General features: G+C 44.7%; 1 protein-coding gene across 2 annotated transcripts in view; it reads left to right on the top strand.

Annotated features, from left to right (window-relative positions):
- mical2b (microtubule associated monooxygenase, calponin and LIM domain containing 2b) overlaps window positions 1–21,225 on the top strand; it is a 51,052-nt gene extending 29,827 nt beyond the window's left edge. The window contains exons 16-38 of one of the 2 annotated variants that reach the window (XM_070906712.1): window positions 104–232; window positions 632–823; window positions 1,053–1,328; window positions 1,425–1,559; window positions 2,720–3,232; window positions 4,174–4,275; window positions 4,437–4,529; window positions 4,724–4,765; window positions 6,088–6,274; window positions 6,562–6,635; window positions 7,348–7,429; window positions 12,479–12,640; window positions 13,767–13,817; window positions 14,840–14,961; window positions 15,164–15,392; window positions 15,585–15,750; window positions 15,934–16,316; window positions 17,017–17,090; window positions 17,190–17,279; window positions 18,489–18,582; window positions 19,248–19,356; window positions 19,451–19,524; window positions 19,658–21,225. In XM_070906712.1, the coding sequence (XP_070762813.1) occupies window positions 104–232; window positions 632–823; window positions 1,053–1,328; window positions 1,425–1,559; window positions 2,720–3,232; window positions 4,174–4,275; window positions 4,437–4,529; window positions 4,724–4,765; window positions 6,088–6,274; window positions 6,562–6,635; window positions 7,348–7,429; window positions 12,479–12,640; window positions 13,767–13,817; window positions 14,840–14,961; window positions 15,164–15,392; window positions 15,585–15,750; window positions 15,934–16,316; window positions 17,017–17,090; window positions 17,190–17,279; window positions 18,489–18,582; window positions 19,248–19,356; window positions 19,451–19,524; window positions 19,658–19,878 (3,600 nt within the window). In that variant the 3' untranslated portion in view covers window positions 19,879–21,225. Of the gene's footprint in view, window positions 1–103; window positions 233–631; window positions 824–1,052; window positions 1,329–1,424; window positions 1,560–2,719; window positions 3,233–4,173; window positions 4,276–4,436; window positions 4,530–4,723; window positions 4,766–6,087; window positions 6,275–6,561; window positions 6,636–7,347; window positions 8,222–12,478; window positions 12,641–13,766; window positions 13,818–14,839; window positions 14,962–15,163; window positions 15,393–15,584; window positions 15,751–15,933; window positions 16,317–17,016; window positions 17,091–17,189; window positions 17,280–18,488; window positions 18,583–19,247; window positions 19,357–19,450; window positions 19,525–19,657 lie in introns of those variants that run through there. The other variant, XM_070906713.1, reaches the window with a different exon arrangement.
- The last annotated feature ends 67 nt before the right edge of the window (window positions 21,226–21,292 follow it).

The raw sequence follows: 21,292 nt of genomic DNA, 5'->3' as shown, positions 1-21,292 counted from the left end.
CTTTGAGTGATACAGACTTTGGTACAAATTGATCCCACTCGCTGCCTCACCTCTATAACCGCCCCCCACCCCACCTCTGTGTCCCCTGGCGTGTGGCCGTCAGTTGTCTTGTCACAGTGCACCCCCTGCTGGTGAGGATGGGGAGCTGCGGGAGAACAAGGTCCGCTCCATGGCCACTCAGCTGCTGGCCAAGTTTGAGGAGAACTCCTCGGCCGCAAAGACGCACAGCAAGGTGAGAGACGGACACATCGGTGTCACAAATGTATGAGTTTCCAGGAATGTTTCGAACATACTGACAAATACCTTTCCCTACCATTACCTGTATTTATACAATATTAGGGGCTTGCATCACATGACTGAGAGAACGTAATCTGATAGGACGGAGGTCTGATCCATTCTATTCAGGCTCGACTACTTATCCTCAGTAGTTTTTTTTACTTAAATTTTTAGAGTTTAGAGTCAAGGTTCCTCTGTAGTGTTGGGTTTGATCTCTGTCGTCTACTGTTCTGTTGCCAACTTTGTTCAGTATCTGTGTTTTATTGCCAGACGATGTATTTGGGTTCTCTTCAGACGTTTTCCTTTTGAATTTTTCTTTCCTTTCCTTCTTCCCTCCCTTTCCTCCTCGCCTCAGTCTGATGAGGACCCGTCCGACGCGTCCTTTTCTCCTCCTCTGTCTCCTCCCAGCACCCCTCTTCCTCTCTCAGAGGAGGAGGAGGAGGATGAGAAAGAGGAGGGGGAGGAGGCGAGAGACAACCCACGTTTTGCAAAGCCCAAGGCCGCCCCGCCTCCTCCTCCTTTGCCTCCCCCTCGCCCCAAGTGGCAGGTATGCCTCCCTCTGAAGACTCCTCCAGCTGATTGGATGGGTTCTGTTGTGGCTCTATTGTTTATTTATTGAAACCTTTAAAATCAGATGTTCTTTTCTTCCACATTTTTTTTTAAGGAACTTTCATTTAAGCATCACAAATAAGTACATAAACGTGTAACATGTGTACACCTACTACAAACCCTTCCTCTCATGTCTCCTCCTCCTCGTCTCTTCTTCCTGTTTCCAGCCGTCCATCTACCTTCGCTTACTGGAGAACCCTGGTGCTGTGGCTCAGCAAACCACTTTCCTCTACTCCCCCAAATCTCCTCACCCTCCGAGCGGCTGCAGTCGCTCTCCTTCGCCCTCTCGCTCTGAGAGTCCATTAAGCCCTCCCCGCTCACCGGGCCCTAATATTACTGAACATTACTACCCAGAACGCACCTCTCTAAACCCGACAGCCAGCCATTGCTCTGCGTCTGATATTGATCATTCCTCTGAGAGGTCAGAGGAGTCGGCGCTGCAGGTGAATTTCACGCCACTTCTGTACTTCTGATCTTTTTCATCACAACTTTTGATGTGTTCTCTTCCGATTTTCACCGCCTTTTCGCTGTCCGTGCAGAGTAAAGCCCAGAGACTGCCGACTAGAGAGTTTGCTAGGAGGAGTATAAAGGAGAGAGCCGTCCTCCTCTCCTCCATGTTTCCTGGGTCCAGCAAGCCTCCTCCTGCTCCTCCTGCTCCTCTTTCTCAGTCACAGGTTGTGTATTGCACCAACCACTTGACTCATAGTTGAGACTACTGCATGTTCATGATAAGAGCCTGGGTAATGGTTCCATGTGCAAAGTGTGCAGCACAGTGATGTTTAGCCGATGTGAGCAGCTGGATATTTTGAATTGACCTCAATTTGAATTATTATTATTTTTATTTATTTATTTATTTTACAATTTCACAACTTGAAATTGACTACTAAAATCTCAGAGTGGAATTCAGACCACGTAAATCCAGACGCTGTTCAATATTTCAGTGCTACAAATTCATTAGTATTCAAATTTCAGCATTAAATATTCAATAGTAATTACATTTCAATTTTAATTTAAAAATGAGGTATTTAGCTGTTTCTGAGATTCAAATCATATCTCCATATAGCTACAGTTACAGTATCATCTGCTGACGTTGCTGTGTGGGTGTGTTCAAGAGCTCCAGTTAACACTAACGGTGTTGTTTGTCAAATGAACCATCTGTAAATGGCCAGTTTGCATGATGATGGTGGTGCATTGAAGCCCCTGAAAACTTATTCCACTAAATATTCATAGCTGAGTGAGAAAAAAACAAAACATCCTTAGTTTTTTAAGCGTTAAACTATTAATACTCCAAGTAGTTAATACGCATGTTAATCTGCTTCATCAGGACCGTGTGCATGTGGTTTGATCACATTTGATTGACAGTGGCCTGGCAACACAATCAAGTGACCCCACCACTGTCATCACATTGTGTTGATACTTGATTGGTGCACAGCAATTCGTGACATCACTTTTTTATGGCCCCGCCCATTTCATACCAGTGACAAGAGCACAGACCAAACAGCAAAGAGAGACATGTCTCTTTTTGAAATGAAAAAAAAAAAACTGTTGTAACTTTGGTAGAACACTGTGTGTTCATGTAGGACATAATGTGGATATAATGAGACGCTGACTGAGAAAATAGATTTTCTTGGCCTTTTTAAGTGAGTTTCCGTCCATTTTGTAATTGGTCGGCATTAACTGACATACCTGACATCCGTTTTTGATTTGCTTTGTAGAAAAGTTCCCTTTTCTGTGTGAACTTCCCTTAGCTTTCAATTTGATGTGATCAAATCACGTTCTCTCCAGTTTCGTCCTTTTTATTCTCCTCAGTCTCTTCTTCCTGTTTCCTCTGTAGGTGGAGCTATCTACCTCTTCCTTTCCTTCCTTGTCGCCACCTCCTCCTCTTCCTTCTGTATCTAAGAACTCCACCGTCTACCCTATAGTCCACCCCGTCCCTGACCCCGCTGCCCAGGCCGGTTTCTCCTCTGTCCCCCTGCACACTGCTGGAAACAAGGACAAGATACAGAAAGACTCCTCTACTCCCTCGTCTTACACTAACTCTGAAAAAAACGAGCAAATCCCTTCTCTTTATGTTGCTCCCGCCGCATGCAACGACAAAACATCTACTGCCCTCTCTCCGACGGGCTTTGATGAGAGACAGGAGATCTCGTCCCCCCTCTTTGATACTAAATGTGAAAATGGACTCAGCGGCTCGTCTTCCCGTCCAGATTCTTTACTGCACAAGGAAAACCATGAGCGGATGCATGAGAGCTCTCGGAATAATCTGGAAAGGGAGCAGGAGAAGGTCCGCAAAACTGCTCAGGAGACATTTGACGATAAGAAATTAGCTGAAAATGATCATGTGAAGGTAACTATTTCCTCATGTCTATCAAAAGCCTGCTTGAAGACAGCCTGCTAGTCCAGTATCAATAACTCGCAGATCTCCAGTGAAAGTTTCCCAGACCAGTGCTATCTAAAAGGGGATTTTGTACCAATTCTAAGATGATTGATTGCATATTTTTTGTTGTTAAATGCAAATAGGCCCAGCCCACATGGACTTACAATACACCGCAAATGGATACAGTATATATCAAATACTGAACACAGCAACATACATCATACTTCAAAAAAATCCAAAATTCAAATAACTTATACGTCATACATAATAATCATCGTCAAGAAATCCAAATGACAACTAATTAAAAATCCATTCCCTTATTTTCCGAGCTTTTGGGACGAAGTCAACTAACTTTAAGACGTCAAAATATCCATTCCAGTGGCACTGAAGTCCGACCAGAGTCAAAGTCTGTCTTTGTGAAACCAGTATTTTATTTAGAGTTTAGTAGAGCCAACCTTGAACTTATTTGTGGAACTCATATGTGTTGTTCATGTACCAAAAGGCAGTGGAACTGCTCTCTCCCAAAGCTACAAACGGATGAAATAACGGAATTTGTTATGTTTGTTATCTGTTTTGATGATGATGGGACATAAAATCCGGTTAAAATTCTGGTTTTTAGCGTTGCTAGAATATCGGCTTTGTTTGGCTGTAACAGCTCAATTTGATGTCTTAATGGCTCATTAATATCAACACAGCATTCCTTATCCACGGCACACCTCTCTTTTGTTATATTTTTATTGTATTCACACGTTTCTGATTTCCCGCCTGAGGAAAGGGTGGTGTTAGATTAAACACAGTAAATTCGTAGAGTTACAGGAAGTACACAAGGATTCTTAAAAATTCTCATTTTTGTCATATGACATGAACTGCGTCTCGTTCTTCAAGTGACGCTCTCTCTGGTGTTCACTTAGTGCAACGGGAGCTGCGCTCTTGAGACCCCTAGAAGGATCGCTCAAAAGTCGATAGTTCGCTCTGAGAGTTGTCCGACTGGAGCTCCTAGTTACAGTAAAGAGGTACTCGTCGATACCTCAGTCTAAATGCAGTTCAATGTATTCAAAGTCAATCCTTCTTTTTCTGCTTCTGCCTTCTTTCTGACTCCCTTCTTTTCCAATTTCTTCTGTTTTTCCCCTCCAACTCCCCCTCTGCGCCTGCGTTTCCCTGATGTTAACGTTAGCGTACAGTCGGAAAGGTATCATCAGCCATAGACGCTAAAGCTCAGATACTGGCCGTCCTCTATGAGACAGACCACAGGCCCAACGCCACACCGGTAAGCTGCATGTGGGTGTTGCAGGAACAAATATAACCCAGAGTTCATGATTGTTTTCATTTTTTGTCTGTTAAGTATCATACAGTTTTGAGAAGTTGGATTTAACGATCAACAAAGAAAGAGAATGAATAAGAAAACAAATGTTCCTGTTTTCCATGCTGCTCCCTGCTTTAACAGATGATCTGCCTTTTCAGCCTCTAGTTCCCTGGCCACGGAGGGCTCCTAAGGCTGAAGGGGTAAATGGGTTCTGCTTGGTCTTCATGAGGGCTAAAGCAACAGAGCAGCTAGTGTGTTAGCAACGGTGTTGGATGGTTTCTCACCGAGAGATGAAATACAGCTTCAGAGGACTGGCTTATATAGTTTATACACATCTGCATGCAAGTATTGCTAACTTTAACAAGTGCTTGGCCTAAGACCGCCTTCTGGTTTGTATTAGCTAGAAGAGACTAGATGAGGATGATCAGCTTGATGCTCACAAAACATTGCTGGCGGTAGCGGTGTGGATTGAAGTCACATGATTTGAACTCAAGTCTAACTCAAGTCGCAGTTCTACTTATTTGACTTGATCTTTGAAGAGAATGAATTGACACCTGTTTGGGGTTCTACTGACATGAGGCCTGACATTGGACATTTAGACTTTGGGAGTTGACTCAAGACTTGCGTATTAAAGGAATGGTTCGACATTCTGGGAAATATGCTCATTAGAATTAGATGAGAAGATTGACACCACCCTCACGCCTGTATGTGAAATATGAAGCTACAGGTGGCAAGCGATTAGCTTAGCTTAGCATAAAGACTGAAAACGGGGGGGGAATCGGCTAGCTCATCTCTGTACGAAAGAAAATAAATAACACGCTCGCTTATTTAATCCGTACAAAGACAGAAGTGTAAAAATGACAAGCTGTGGTTGTACAGGGTCATGTGCTGGAATTATATATCCTGGCCGGGCGCAGCGACTCCCTGGAGTCTCCGATGGTGACGACAAGAATTTAGAATTTTACACGTACACCTAACTCTCGGCAAGAAAGAGTATTTCCCAAAATGTCAAACTATTGCTTTTAAGATGTGAGACTGACCGGGGCCTGGAGCAAACCCTGAACTGGCTTGGATGATTTACTGTTTTAATATCCTGGTACAATGAAGACTTTCCCACAGTGAGGTCTGTGGATTATCATTACCGTTACTGATAGTCACTTGCGGTAAACTGAGACTTGACATATTGCTTTATCGTTCAGCTGCTGTTATTACAGTAATTCAACTTGGCAACACCACTTTTTTTTTTCCTACATTGCACCTATTCATAGAACACACTCCAAACAACCTCGCCGGTTTTATGGCCATTGTGTCCCATCATTTTGATATGATGGGTGCAATAGCTTTTATGAGTTTACCATCTCACCGCTGGACCATGTGACTAACTTGTTTTGTGTACATTTTCGCAGGCATATTTCGGAAATAATCAACGACTCTAAAAAAACAAACAAACAAACAAAAAAAGCTCGTCTCGGGGGCAGCATGTAACGTCTATGTGAACTTGTCCGGCTCTTCTTCCTCTCAGTCTGTGGTGCGGAAGGACTTCCCCCCCGGGCTCGGCGGCAGCGACGTCTGCCACTTCTGCACCAAGCGGGTGTACGTGATGGAGAGACTGAGCACCGAGGGCTACTTCTTCCACCGCGAGTGTTTCCGCTGTGACGTCTGTAACTGCACCCTCCGCCTGGGAGGGCACACCTTCGACTCGCAGGAGGGTGCGTTTTGATCGCTGTAACTATGAATGCTTTTAGCCCACCTGGGAGTGTCTTTCAAAGATGTAGATGCAGCGTTTTTGTTCTGCTGATGTAGTCAGATCTCTTTGTCCAATGAAACACTAGAAACCTGACTTATTGTGCTTTCTCAGCCTTGTTTTAGCCCTTGTATATTATATGGACGACGTCTCACTTCAGCTTTTAGTTTTCCAGAGGTTTAGATGAATGATTCCAATTTTGGAAATGGTACTAAACTCTAAGCTGGGTGTGCTGGTGTGCTTCTTTTACAGCAAAGTTCTACTGCAAGATGCATTATGCCCAGCGCCAGTCCAGCACTCACGTGGGGAGGTTCAGGAGGAGAATGGTAAGGAACGCTGCAGTGGTTACATACAAGCACCAAAACTAGCAGAAAAAGGCAACTACAATGTGTGTGTCTTGAGGTGCAAATGGGAGTGACCTAGAAACAGAATCCACAAAAATATTATTTCTTCGTAATAATTTCATATCCTTTTTATATATTCCAGCGCCACCTGTTGGTGAAATACAATAACATTGTTTAATGTCCATATCTTCCTCCAAGACTGTGGTAACCAATTATAGAAAAACATTGTGAGATATCCAAAAACAAATAAAAGGGTTGGTTGGTTTTCTTCAGATATGATATGTGCGATATGGAGGATCAGAAGTGGGGGAAAAAAAATGTAGTTGGGGGGAAATAGGAGAAGCTTTGTCTTGATCCAAGAAATCCACCAAAAAAAAAAGAAGAGTTTCATGAGATATTGGCCAAAAACTATTGGTACCCCCTTTCAATATATGGAAAGCAAAATCGTAGGAAACCTGTGTACCAAGTAACATGTCTTTAGCATGTGTAGTGTGCTACATGAACGGTGTCCGAATGTCAGATCACTATCAAAAATCTTGGCACTGGTGTTGTCTTCTCTAGTCGTCCGCATGCGCTCGTACTTAATTCATCTTGTAGTCCAGGACTAAATTCATCCACTTGTTCCTTTTGATGTGTGACAGGAGGAGCGTGATTGAATACAACTTCTTCACCTTCTGTCTCTTGATTTGTGTAGGATGACCAAAGTCGAGTCGCGACCTCGTCACTGGACAGTGGGAGCTATTCAGCGAACGGCAGCGTCCAGATCCAGCCCCCAGGTACCCTGGTTTCCTTGCTTAGGCGAGGCCTGAGCTGGCCTAGGCGTGCTAGCCGGGCTGTGTGTGTGTTGCCTCGACGGCTGTTGGGAAGTGTGTGTGAGTCTTTCGCAGCTGTGGGGTCCCACGTCCGGAGCTACTCGCATGACTATGTGTTCCTGTATGAGCTGCTGAGCCTGGGCTGTCCTCTGCTCTGCATGATGCACGAGGTGCTGGGACAGATGTGCCAGGAGCCCCAGCCGGCCCAGCAGCAGCTCATCGGCCACCAGCTCGCATAGGAAGGGGAGTAACAAGGGGCTTGTCTGGGCCGCTTCACCCGATGGTGACCCAGGTGGATTTGAATTTGTGCCCCTGTACTGGCCAAAATGGATGAATCACGGCTTCATAAATGTCATAATTTGGAAAGCAAATAATATCTGTATTTCCTACATTCCAAGTGTCCATTTTAGTTTTGTGTTTCTAAAGTCAAAAGTGTGTTATGAAGCAACCTTTGCACAACAGTTGCTATAAAAGCGCTGCACTTGATTGTCTTCCGCTGCTTGTATGCCGTGAATTTTGCCCGCAGCTGCAGTGGACGGCACAACAGAAAGCCATCTGAGTGACTATATTGCCGTATTAAGCGGCACATGCCGAGCTGACTTCAGCGGTGATGCATGAATGAAATGCTGCAGCCCTCGTGCGTACCTGGCTGCGTTGTTAGTTAGCTCAGATCCCCTGGTACCTGTTTGTTCACTGTGAGGACCTCCTGTTGCTGTCGCGCCGACTGCATCTCTGACTCACGTGGGCTTGTTCCAGGCTGCGGAGACTGTAGGCATCGCCTAAAGGTGCTGATAGTTACCTTTCCGTCACACAGCTGGCCCCAGATGATGTGTAACACACGGGCCGTTCAATGTTGAGATCTTGGCGGTCGTTTTGTGAAGTTCCTTTTTTCGCTACGTCTTTAGTCTTTTCCAGTCATTTGAACAACCAATTAGATTGTCACAAAATGTCAGACAAACAATATGTTTTGATAACGTGCCAAGGAACCTGGAACAGGCCCTCTGACTCTAACCTTGAAGGCCGTCTGGACAGTGTGGTTTCGTTGCAGTGGACTGGAATGATGTCAAAGTGACCCACATGGTTTTTGTCGTCACACCGACTCTGCATATTGCCTGCTGCACCTTAACTCTGCACCACAGAGCTGTGCAATGGAAATGCCAAAACAGTATTTTTTATTTAATTTTTTTTGTATAATTTCAGGAAATGCTTTTGTCATTTTTTTTTCTTTTTTGGTGGTATGTGTTCGTATTTCACTTTGTTATGTATTTTGATAAAGATTTCAAGATTTATTCCACTTTCTATATTTAGGGCTCATTATGAATGTTTTTGGGTTTTTTTGTCAGCACGAGCCAAACACAAAGAGCCTCATCTATAAACGCAGTCTGTTGGGGTTTTTTTTTTTTTCAAAAAGCAGAATCCACAAGAGACTCTGTGTTGACTCGGTGAAAACATTTCACTTTGTTTTTAATCCAAGGTTTTGCAATTCTTTTATTTTGTCATTTTCGATTTTCTTTGCTGTACATGATGCCACTAAGGTGAATGTAGTTCTGATCGTTTGGTGTAATTGTGCAGAATTTTTTTCATTTTTGTGATAGCTTTATTGCCAGCAGCACGTCTCCTTGTAATTCTCAGCGCTCTGTTTTCTTTCCATTTTTCCATTTTCCTCCCCCACCCCCCACATCTCATTCATTTTCATTTTTTTCCTCCCCAAAATTCATTTTCCTCTGTTTTGTTCACTTCATTTTGTTCAGTCTGTTTCAAGTTTCCAATGCTGCACCCTCTGATTGGCTGATTCCTGCCAGGGGGGGGAAAGGTGACGATTGGCCGGCTTCGGTCACAAGATCTTGTCGTGTTGCTTTTGCGCTGGCTGCCTCTGTAGTTCTGCCCTCCCCCCTTCCACCTAACCCAAATTAACCAATCACAAACCGGCACGTGTCCTGAGTACGGCATGCAGTAGTTGGTAAAGATGTTATGTGTAGCATTGTGATATATCAAACCGAATTCCAAATTGAATATCATACCCTGTTAAATTGCAATAAATGCATCATGTTCACCTCTACCTAATGCCTCTCATACCTTTAGTCCGAGTGTTTCTCCATAAATACGACCATATGCCCTTTTTAAAGGATGTAGCAGGCTTCATTCTATAACTTTGTGATTGTGAACAAATTCCATGAAAAGACTAAAGCCGACAATGTGTTAGTCCGTTAATATTTTCCAACCGTCCCTACTCTGCCTGTGGCACTCAGCTCTGAGACCTTTCGGTCCTACTGAAGATGTAAATCTAGATTTGTTGCTGGCGCCGTGGCTCTCTGGATGCCGTTGGTCCACCGCTTTGATCCACACTGAAATACCTCAACAACTATCCGATGGATTGCCGTGAAATGTTGTAAAGACGTTCGAGGTCCTTTGTTGGTCCCCTGACGTTTTGTCTAGAGGAAAACGCTGGTCAGACTTTTCACTTATTCGGTAAAATATCTCAACATCTACTAGATGGATTGGCACAGCGTTTCATTCATTCATGTTTCCCAGAGCAGGAATCCTGGTGACTTAACCCTCTCGAGCCGCAACGAGGTTCACATTTGAGGTTTTGAGTGGAATGTCTCGACAACTGTTGCTGTAGAGCGCCGTGAAATCTAGGGCACACGCTCCCCAAATGATGAATGCTAATGACTTGACTGAAATGATCACCCAAGTCATTAGGGCTTTCTTTTTATCAGAATCAGAAATACTTTATTGATTCCCCCGGGGGGGGATTATACAATTAATTATTTTGGGTTATGACCACATACCTCCATCAGCCTCAGCTGTAGTCTGTGTTTGGTGCCAATTGGCGAATGTTAGCATGCTAACACGTTAGACTAAGATGGTAAATATTATATCTTCAAAACATCAGCATCTTAGCATTAGTCATCGTGAGCATGTTAGCATGGGGCACGCATAGAAGTGTTGTTGGACAACAGTGGAGCTCTATGGCACAGAGCTGTATCAGGCTACTAATAATGCTTCTCAGTAGGATCGATTCATTGGGGGTTTTTTTTGGTCTTTTTCATGGGTTTTGTTGACAATAAGGAAGGTATATAATGAAGCTAGGCTCGTTCTCCAAGGCCTTCGTTGTGACAAAGTTTTTTTGCCTTGCAATGAAAGATCCAGCGCCCTCAGTGTTGCAAAGTGGCCCATGACAAGTAGATTTCTAGATCAGACCTGGTCGCACACAACAAAACATTTAGCGTAGAGGTGGTTGGAAGCTTGTGGTAATCTTTAATCGATGCACACATAGCACCTTTTGAGTTAGTCGGTTTGTATGTCAGTCGCCCCGTGTGTTTGGTTCATCCGAGCTAACCCCACTAACACTCATGTCGTGCTGTGTTCCTCCCTGACCTTCTCTTAACACCAAACATCCATCTGAACGCCCCTGAATTATTATTATTTTTTGTCTCTCTGATGCATCATCAGCAGCAGCCTGCCGCCCTCCTCGCCAGGCCCGTTTCTGACAGTAACGAATGTGTCCACGTGTCTGTGGTCTTGTCTGTGGTTCCCTCTGTTTCAGAAGGAGCCCCCCACTGCTCAGAGCCCCTCTCCAGATCTCTCTCATGCACCTCCTAGACTTTGCTCAAAGAGGTCAGCAGCCCCATAGCAGCTTTTTGCACACTGCCAGCTACATTTGGTCGGCTGTATTCTGTATGTGTCGTAGTTGTTTTCCACCTTAATAATTACTGTAACATTTCTTTATTTATGATATTTATGAGCTGTAAATATATTCCAAAATAAATCAATTTGATTACATAAATAATTTTCCTCGTGTTTTGTTGCCAGTTCGTTGAATTGCGTGATTCGAGTAATTCCAAGAAACCGAAGCCTAGACGTGAATGAAAACGTCAAAAAAATGTCATTTGAGGTGATCTCCCAATGTAACCGAAAACATTTCTGTGTCCTTTAACCACAAAATTAACAACCCCGTCAAAAGGCCTCTGTCGAAGCAAATCCTTTCCCCACCTCTGTGCTAAGTTGTCGTAACATCACGCGCACAAGTCGCGTTCACAATCGCAGCTTTTGTTAACTCAACAAATAACGCATGCTTTGTAACGTCGACCCCCTTCTTTTGAGGGTTTGCAGCGGGACTAAAAGGGGAGGCACACATCGGTGGGGGCTAAACGGCTTAATCAAGGTGGCTTGAGAAGCTAATGCTCCAAAAAAAAAAAAAAAATCAGCATTTTAATGTCACATAGACAAAAAAACATTATATGCAAGAGCTGTGATCAAATAGGGTTGAGATCAGCGAGCCTAATTGAACTCCGCTCCTGTCGACCTGAACAGAATTGAAGTGAATCACTTGTCAGTTCCTCCTGTCAGCTTCCTCATGGGCTCTGCTAGTGGGTCTGCTCTCTCCTGTCCTCTGGGGTTGGTATCCATCTGGTAAAGTTTTTACTCTCCTGTGGCTATTCGCAAGTCTCCGCTGACGAACACTATGTCGCCAAAACCCGAGTGAGAGCATCGATGGGTGCTAACAAAAGAATCACGATACTCTGGTCTGGTGTTCTCATGGCTGCGTGCAAAGGTTGTGTCAAGATATTTTCGTTTCTTTGCTGTGACCACGTGGAATCTCCTCTGTACAATGTTGACTGTGAGTACTGTCGCGACCATGTCATGTATTTGATCGTTGCTTTGTGTTGTAAATAGAAGTGAATATGTTGCCGTGGAGTGTACTTTTTAAACGGCATGTGTCGCTTTCAGAAACAGAAAATGTATCCATTCTTTTGTGCTTTCACTGTATGAGAAATATATTAGTGTGCTGCCTAATGGGAATGTATTTGTTTGTACCAGTCTTTGACATGCTACTGTGGACAATGTAGTACACAAGAAGTGGAGTAACTGCTAACCTGAGTGTCTGAAGTAGACAGAAGTGAGACATTATGCATGACATCAGCTACTTGCTAGTAAATCTTCACTGCAACTTGGCATTAAGTCAAAGCTGGTTAAAGCTTAATGCCCTCATACTGTTTTTATTTGCAGGTGGGGCGTCCAGCCTGCACTCAGAGCAGCTTGATAAAGGTCAGAAACAAGTTCCCGAGGACACGGAGATGGCTGTTGAGGCTCTGGATGCTTCCTGTATAGTCACACCTACAGCACAAGATGCTACAGGGGCCAAGGGCCAAAGCCAGGACAGTGCCAAAGGTCAGTGTGGGCTCCTACGGTACTGTATGTGGTCTAATTGTCAAGCTCCCAGCAGTGGGTAAACACCGTTTCTGGTCGAGTGGCCTGACGGAAGTTATTCTCAAAGCTATTAACAAAGATACTGTGCTGCACAAATGGGTTCTCGGTCCCTGTTATTGCTTGAAAACATGATATTCCCTGAGGGAGCGTCTTAAACTGGCTGAACTTTAACTAGTGACCCTACTGCCGAAGTGAGTGTGTTTGTGTTGGAGTCCCTCCCCTCTGGTGATGTCTGGGAGGTCAGGGTGCGGCCGACATACTGGAGGTTTTCTCCCACGCTTAGCTGAAGGTTTGTTATTTTATCGCAGTAGCAGCAGCAGAGTTATCCTGGGCCCAGCAGTCAGTCCACACACTTTTCTGCACGAAGCAGGAGCGATGCTCAAATCTCAATAGTGTTAGCGTTTAAAGCTGCTCCATTGCCATGCAATGGTGTCTCATCTTATAAAGAAGAAAACTGAAAACTTTCATCATTTTTTAATGTACTTCCTATATGTTTTGATAGATTGGCAGTTTATATTCTCCGGTACTTTGTGCAGTGTATGATACGCTATGCTGAGTGATAGCAGGTCAAGGAAACTTGCAGATTTGTACATTTTGAAGTGCCATTGGATGAAAATTTTTCCAGACATTCATGCCCCCCTCAGAATAAATTGTAAGAACTTTGGTGACTTTTCATCTAGCGCCATCCCCGGGTCAAAGTTTTAATTTGTCCAATACTTTGGTTTATGACCAAATGCCTGCAAGACTCATTTTCCTAATTAGCAAATGTTGCTAACATGCTAAACTAATGATGGTGAACACGGTAGACATTGTACCTGCTAAACATCAGCATGTTAATATTTTCATCGTGAGCATGTTAGCATTCTGATGTTGGCATTTAGCTTAAAGCTACAGCTAGCCATGAAGTCTTCTCTTGTCCCGTTCTGTACCTGAGATGATGCTAATCGCCTGTAATACGTGGCATGCTGTGTGGAGAACCAGAGGCAGCGCTCTGTCCTGATGTGGTCTCTGTGCTGTTATCATGGAACAGGACCAATCTCCCAAAGTCTGCCTGTCTCAGTTTGTTTTGTCTCCTGTGTCTGTGCAGATCACTGTAACATCAAACAGAACCATCGATGGAAACGGAAGATCCGAGCGAGTGAGCACCTCAGATCTCTATTTTCTCTCTCTCTCTCTCTGCATTGCCTCTCCCATCTTCCCATCTGTGTCTATGACGGGTTCACACATGTGGTGTTATAAATCAAGTAACTAGTTAGCGGGGGCAGGTGTCCTAACAGAGAGACAACAGTGGCCGTGTGTTCATACGCATATCGGTACAGATATGAACACTGTTGCAATGCAGCATCTACAACACTAGAGGTCAGTGTTGCTCTCTGTTAAACACATGGTGAACGTTCTTGAGCTCCTGGAGATGTTGACACACGGTCCTTTCTGACAGCAGCCATTGCCAACAAAAGTTCTTTTTTTGTTTGTTTGTTTGTTTTCATCAAAATCTTGTTTATCACCTTTCCTCTGCAGCCTCGGCTTTATGTTTTTTTTTCAAATGTTGCACTCGGTGTAGGTTTGTCACATAGCATTGGTCCATAATGCAGAGTGGCACCCACTTTATGCATACTGAGCCTTTTCTTGCATTCCATTATGAGTTACATTGATACATGTGTAACCTGCACTGGTGTAACTGGATAATAGGCCCTTTTTCACTTGTTTTTTGCATTGACGACAGCTCTGTTCTATCCAAGTGTCCCAGTAAGGTGTGACAGCGAGTCTGCATTTAGCTTGCGCTAAATGGAACTCAGCCACCAGTCAGCGTATCATTTACCCCGGTGCTTTCCCTACTGTGGCATGTCAAAATGTCTGTGTTTGGTGACATGCTCGTTTATCGGAAAGAGAACGAGTTGGCAATGAATCATATTAGGTATATTAAGTGTTGAGAAACAACTACGATAAACAACTGAGCGTTTGCAAAGTTTTGATAATTATGTTAACGTTTCAGTTTGAGAGGCTGGATCTCCTAAATGAAAATGTGTGCTGTCTTGCTGTAACATCCTTTACATAACATTACATTCATTTGGCAGGCTCCTTTGTTGTCGGGGACGACGGGCTAGCCGTCTTCCCTCTCAAACAAACAACTAAGAGTGTGTCCTTTCTGCCCTCCCACAGCCTTCCCTCTGATCTTCATCAAGCGCTTCCAGAGGAGCTGGCCGCTGGACAAAGAGGGACCAGAGACTGTCCCTGAAGCTGACTCGGACTTTGAGGAGATCACCTCGGCAGAAAAGCAAACGGTATGTCGGATGGAGCGCATTCTAGGTTTATTGGAGGCCCGCCTCATAAAGTCTCCATGTCCTTTTTAGAACGGTCTTGTAATTGAGGATTATATAAGCAGAGTAAGAGTAATGCCTGCATTGAAATTTGCACGGGTATTTTTGATAGCCCCGTGTAAGCGAATAGACTTTTTGTGCACTGACAAGATCCCTGTTCTCTCAGAACTCCGACAGCAGTCCCAAGACTTCCCCAGAGGGAGGCGAGGAGGGTGGGGAGCGCTCAGCTACAACGAAGGCAGTCTGCGACTCGTCCACCCCAAAGAGACGCTTGATGTTGTCTCTTTCTGAGAAAGAGAAGCTTCTGGACTGGGACGCGCTGGTCACGCCGGAGGACGCGCTGGTCACTGCAAACCCTAAAAACACGCATCAACGTAAAGACCAGGTGGAGTCAAGTCGTTTATTCAAGCAGCACTGTCAGTTGTTCGAGAAAGAATAAGCTTGCACGTGCCATTTGTTCCCGCTCTTTATCTCTCCCTACTCCTTCCCTCTGCGGTGGTCCAAACACAGAGATGTGGCCAAAGATAAGAGGAGTTAACCGCATTTTTCCTGTCCTCTGATGTTTTATCAGGTACGAGCAGAGACAGAGACAGAGGCAGATAAGCCGCGGACAGACTCGGGCCAGGACGGGCAGGCATCCCAGAGCCAAACCTCGGCCTCGTCCCCCTCAGCCTTCCAGCTTATAGCCAACGCCTTTAGGAAGACGTTCAGTGTGGCCAATCCCTCCAGCGGCTCCAACGCTGCAGTCACAATGTTTGTATAAAATACTTCCATTTATTTTCAGCACCACATTAAAGCTTGGAAAGAGTTTTCCGTAAAAAAAACACCTGTCCTATCAGTCTGAACTGCCTCTTTTGCTATTAATTCCTGGATTTAATTCAAATAAAGTGCACCTACATTTTGTTTTATGTCATGATTTGTCTTTCGCTTCACCAGGAGGACCAAACGTGACGGACCCCGCAAACACAGGCCCATGTCAGAGGGAGCGCTCAGCTTTAGCTCCCTCTTCGGCACCCTGGGTCCAGAGCCATCCACCGATGAGAAGAAGGGCAGCGAGCGGGGAGCTCGGTGGGCGTCTGTAGGGGCCGACCCGTGGGGGGCCGGGCGGGACCTGCCCTCCCTGTTGCAGCAGGTGTCCCTAAAGGGCCGTAGAGACTCTGGAGGGGTGTTCTCTGATGACATGGCGTCGTTGCCCCGCCGGAGGGTCAACTTGTTCTCATCCCTGAGGCTGAGGAAGAGGGAGGAGTCGGAGAGCGAGGGGCCGGAGCAGGAGGTGCAAAAGGAAATCAGGACGATACTCACCAACCTCAGAAACAAAGGTCAGTGCTGTGATTCACAGCCTTTTTGGCAGATGACCCCTTAAACCTGCATGAATAGATGTTTTGTCCACTTGGGGGGCAGTGCAACAAACTGTAAACACAACATTATGTGTTAGGATTATTAAATTGATACGGGGATGGTATTATTGACACATCCAGCAGACACAGCAAATTTAGCTTTGTTTCTGGAGTCTTGTTTCTGTCCACCTGATGAATGCCAACATTTACTCTCCTTTTAAATCTGTCTCGGGCTCCACCAACTCCTGAGGGAAACTTTGTCTGCTTTTTGGTGCAGGGCTGGTAGTAGTGTTTTTTTTTTTTGACGCTGATGAGAGTGGTGAGAATCAACCAAAACAGTAAAGTTGTGGGGCCCTAGAACTAAAACGGTGAGCTGAAAGTGAGCGTCTTTCAGCTCATTGTTTTGGTTTTGCTGAAAGGCGCTAAAATGCCCTGTAGAGCTGAGGGGAACTGAACCACTAGTTTAGTGGGTTCAAGTAAGAAGTGATGGAGGTAAAACATTTATTTTGGTCATTGTCCTTCTCCTTCTTTATATGACAGTTACGTAAGAGCAAGAAGGAAAATGGCTTCTTTCATTCTTTTCATTTATGGATAGATTCACACTTGAATATTAAAACAGTGAAATGTTATCACTTTTACAAGTTACACATGAAAACGTTTGTTACTTTTTTTTTTGGTCCAGCCTCCAGCCAACAGAATCTGGAAGAGCCTTCCTCGAGTGACGATGAAAATGAAAACCTGACGTCCAATCAGAGGGTTTGTACGGATTATTTCTGCATAAGTGCTGCAGATACTGTATTTGCTGTGTCCGGGTGTGCGTACATTTTCTCAAATGTCCCGTCCTTATTGTCCCAGATGTGCACAGAGAGACAGAGGAGGAGGCAGGAGAAGACGGTGGCCCAGCAGGCTAAAAGAGAACAGCTGAAGAGGCTGCACAGAGCCCAGGTACCATTCTTTCCTTGTAGAGTCGCTCATTTTTAATTGAATGGTTCGGAGAGCTGTCCATGCCCTCTCTACGCCGCATCTCTGGGTTCGCAAACACTGTCTGGCTCACTGAAGTGCTTCCTGTTACCAGTGATCATTTCACATTTTCAACATTTACCTGATGCTCTAGTACGAAGGTTTACTGCTCCCACAGACTGAAAAAAAGTTAGTTAAAACATAAGTACAACTCTGCAGTGAAAATGGACTTATTATGGGTGGTTCAATTTCCTCAGATTTAACAGAGCGGTGTCATTATTCTTCACCTGTATGTTGGATTCTGAAGCTACGAAAGGGGTGATTTTTTTTTTTTTTAATATAATGTCTGTGCGTGTACATTAAAGTTGCACTAGGCACCAGTCTAAATGTCACCTTTGGGCTGCAAAAGCGGAAAACATCTCCAGATTTCATTTTAATTCCACACATCGAAGGAATAGTTCAATACGGTTAGCTTAGCTTAGCACGCACTTATTGACACGTTATCTTGTTTTGTTTTATCTGTACAAAGATCACTATCTTCCAGTGACTCCAGGAAGTCCAAGAAATAGTCTGGCACATAACCACAAGGTGTCTTGTGTTTTGACACTTTGACAGTTTCTGTACACATTAAAACGAACAAGATATAACGTGTAAATTAGTGAGCTGTGGAGGTGCTGGTAAGATGACTCTCTCACCTTTGACAGAGCCAGGCTAGCTGTTTCTCCCTGTTTCCAGTCTTTACGCTAAGCTAAGCTAAGCTAACCTAACCGGCTGCTGGCTCTAGCCTAACACTGAGCGTACGGACGCTCGACAAAAAAGTGACAAAGAATATTTCCCAATATGTCAAATTATGTTCCTTTTAACTCTAGTAGAATCTCGCCACGCAGATACTTTTCTTTTCTGATATCCGTCTCTGAGATTTCTGCCATGACCCCAATGCAGCGAAGGTGAGCGGGATATTGTGTGTCATTCATTCATCGTCACCACTTCCTGCCTTCAAAACTGGCCAGAATAACAGGGACACTCTCTCAAGAGTGGGAGAGAGAGACGTTGCAATTTGTTGTGTGACGCGCAAAATAATTTCCTTTCGCCTTCGTGGTGTAGGGGTGGGGGCAGAAATCTCAAAACCTGGACAAATAATCATCTCCTTTTGATCGCGTGTGTCATATATTGTCCCAATGTTGCGTCGGCCAGGCCATCCAAAGACAACTGGAGGAGGTTGCGGAGAAACAGAGAGACCTAGAAGAGAGAGGAGTGGCCATAGAAAAGATCATAAGAGGAGAAACAGGTACTGGACAATATACACACACACACACACACACACACACCAGTGTCTTGAACCTGAGCAAGACGTCACAGAGCCACTTGTAATGACAGGATCCTGAACCATAACACCTTGGTTTCAATGTAACTGTAGTCTTGCATTGAACAGCTCAATGGAATTCCAGTGGGAAAGCCTCATTCTTCTTCTTCTATTCTTTTAATTGCTGTGCCCATACTTCTCAGACCATTTAGAGAAGAAAAAGGAAAAAGCATTACCTGGTTAAAAGCTTCCACATACGGTTAATGGCTGCACTCACTCACTCAATAGACAGTGAGACTTCATTGTTTCTTCATCTTTTTGCGGTACACGGCTTTGTTGGTTGTTAGACTGAAGCAAAGCACATTGTGTGTGTGTGTGTGTGTGTGTGCGCGTGTGTGTGTTGAGGTTTGATTCCGGCTTTATTTCTTTTTCCTTTTAATGGCTTTACATAATTGATGTCAAATTCTGAAATCTTTTTCTCTTCCCCATCTTCTTCTCCATCCTGCCTCCTCCTTTCCCTCCCCAACCCTTCTGCGTTCATCCCCATCCACCCCACCCCACCCCCCCTTTAAATCCTCACAAACCCTTGTCCCGCTCTCCTACCTTCCTTCCCTTGTTCCCTCTTTGCCTCCCCACTCTTCCCCTCCCAGAGTCATCCCCGGCCGGTGACAGTGACGAGGCCCAGCTCTATCAGTCCTGGTTCAAACTGGTCCTGGAGAAGAACAGATTGGCGCGCTACGAGTCTGAACTCATGATCTTGTAAGTGACTGCATCAGATCGCACATGGGTTAAAGACTTGTATAGGAAAACGGCGGACGGACGGCGGCCGCTCAACTTTCTCCTCTTTTTTTAGTGCTCAGGAGCTTGAACTGGAGGACACACAGAGCCAACTGCAGCAAGACCTGCGATGCAGAATGGCAATAGAGGGTAAGGGTTGAACACACACACACACACACACACACACACACACACACAATCTGATATCTGATATCTGATAGTCGGGCGTAATAGTACATAATCTTCTTCCCGCCTTCTTCTACGCTCTTCCACCTCACTCCAGATACAAAGAAGAGCGCCTCTGAGCTGCAGGAGGAGCAGGAGGTCCTGTCCGAGATCATGAGGACGGTGGAGAAACGGGACATGTTGGTCTCTATACTGGAGGAGCAGAGGCTGAAGGAGAGGGCTGAGGACAGGGACCTGGAGAGCCTCGTGCTGTTTAGGGGCTACGAGTTCCACTGGACCCAGGCGGAGGACAGCTGGGGGCAGGAGAAACGGGAGTGAAGGTTGAATGAGCAGGGTGGAATAGCAAAGGGCAGAAAAGCACTGTACGGCTCCACGTTACACTATTTTAAAGAAACGGTGAAGTTTTATCGTGATAATTTGTGTCTGGCTTATTCTCATAAAGCTACAAATCTAGAAAATGTGGCGGATGGAAATGTCTAGGTGTTTATTCACCCTTAAGTAGACAGCAAGGATTCATCCAGTCTCACTTTGTGCTGATACGCTGAGCCCAGAGATTGAGGAAGAATGGAAATGGAGGCTGAGCTAATGACTTCCTCCACCGCCATGAGGGCTCATAACGTCTCTGCCATTAAGGTTATTTGACCTCTGTGCTCAGAAGTGTAATCTGTCACGGCCCAGGCTAACACTGACCTTAAACTGGTATGTACAATATGTTGAACCACTACTAATAACGTGACTGACCGCGGTGTAAAAACCGATCACACCTCATAAACCAAACTTGACCTGCCTGATCAGCTGCTTCATGCGGTTGCTTTCCTTGAGAGCGCGATTGTTGTGACAGATTTGTTCTTATCCTAACACTGTATAGCCTCACTGGATAGCACATGGAACGACGCAGCGCCTTCCCTGAAGTTTTAATGTTTTGCACGGCGTGATTTGTTTCAAACTTGTGTCGTTACATGTCAGAGATGTGCTTTATTGCAATTCACTGTTAGTCACTCTTGTGCGCGGTTTTAATGTTGTAATTATTTTCACTTTGTGCTTGAACACTGTCAAATGAAATGAAATGCAATTGCATTTACACCCATGAGCACAGGAGAAACAGAGTCCTAACTGCCACGTTATTTGTAGTCGGCCGGTTAGATGTGCCTCTGCCAGGTGGCTGAAAACTTCACCTTTTTACTCTTGAATTCAAGACTGAATCACATCTGCACAGACTGAAACGTTCATGTGTTCGTGTGTCCCCCCCCTTCCCCCGGCAGACCACCTGCTGTGACATCACTGACCGGGTCATGGCCAGAGAAGTGCCTCAGAGTTTTGACAGAAACAAGACAGTTTTTCCCACGCTTTCTAATTCAGACTGGATTTACCTTGTGACCAACTACTGTCGGTTGAACTGTGATTGCTTCAGCTTTGCTGGTTTTAACCTAGTGTACGGGCTGTGAGTGGAGAAGATGAATAACGTGTTTACATGAGTTTTAATCCCAGGTCAAGGGACCACGCTTCTCATTTGGTCCCTGGGCTTTAAATGTCACGTTTGTTTGTTGTTATGTTGTAAATTAACAAACACTAAATTCAGAATAAGTTATGTTTTCATGATATAAACTGTAAACTGTGTGTTATCTTTCTATACGTTTTGGTTTTATGCTGCTTCAAGTCTTTTTAAATGGAAAAAAAAATCTTCAATAAAAATGTATTTAAAATTTTGAGTACGCTTATAATGGTTACATCT

The sequence above is a fragment of the Enoplosus armatus genome, chromosome 6 (genome assembly GCF_043641665.1).
Source record: "Enoplosus armatus isolate fEnoArm2 chromosome 6, fEnoArm2.hap1, whole genome shotgun sequence".
In the NCBI taxonomy this organism is placed as follows: Eukaryota; Metazoa; Chordata; class Actinopteri; order Centrarchiformes; family Enoplosidae; genus Enoplosus; species Enoplosus armatus.
Note: the sequence above shows the minus strand (reverse complement) of the source record. Positions and strands in the feature narration are given on the sequence as shown.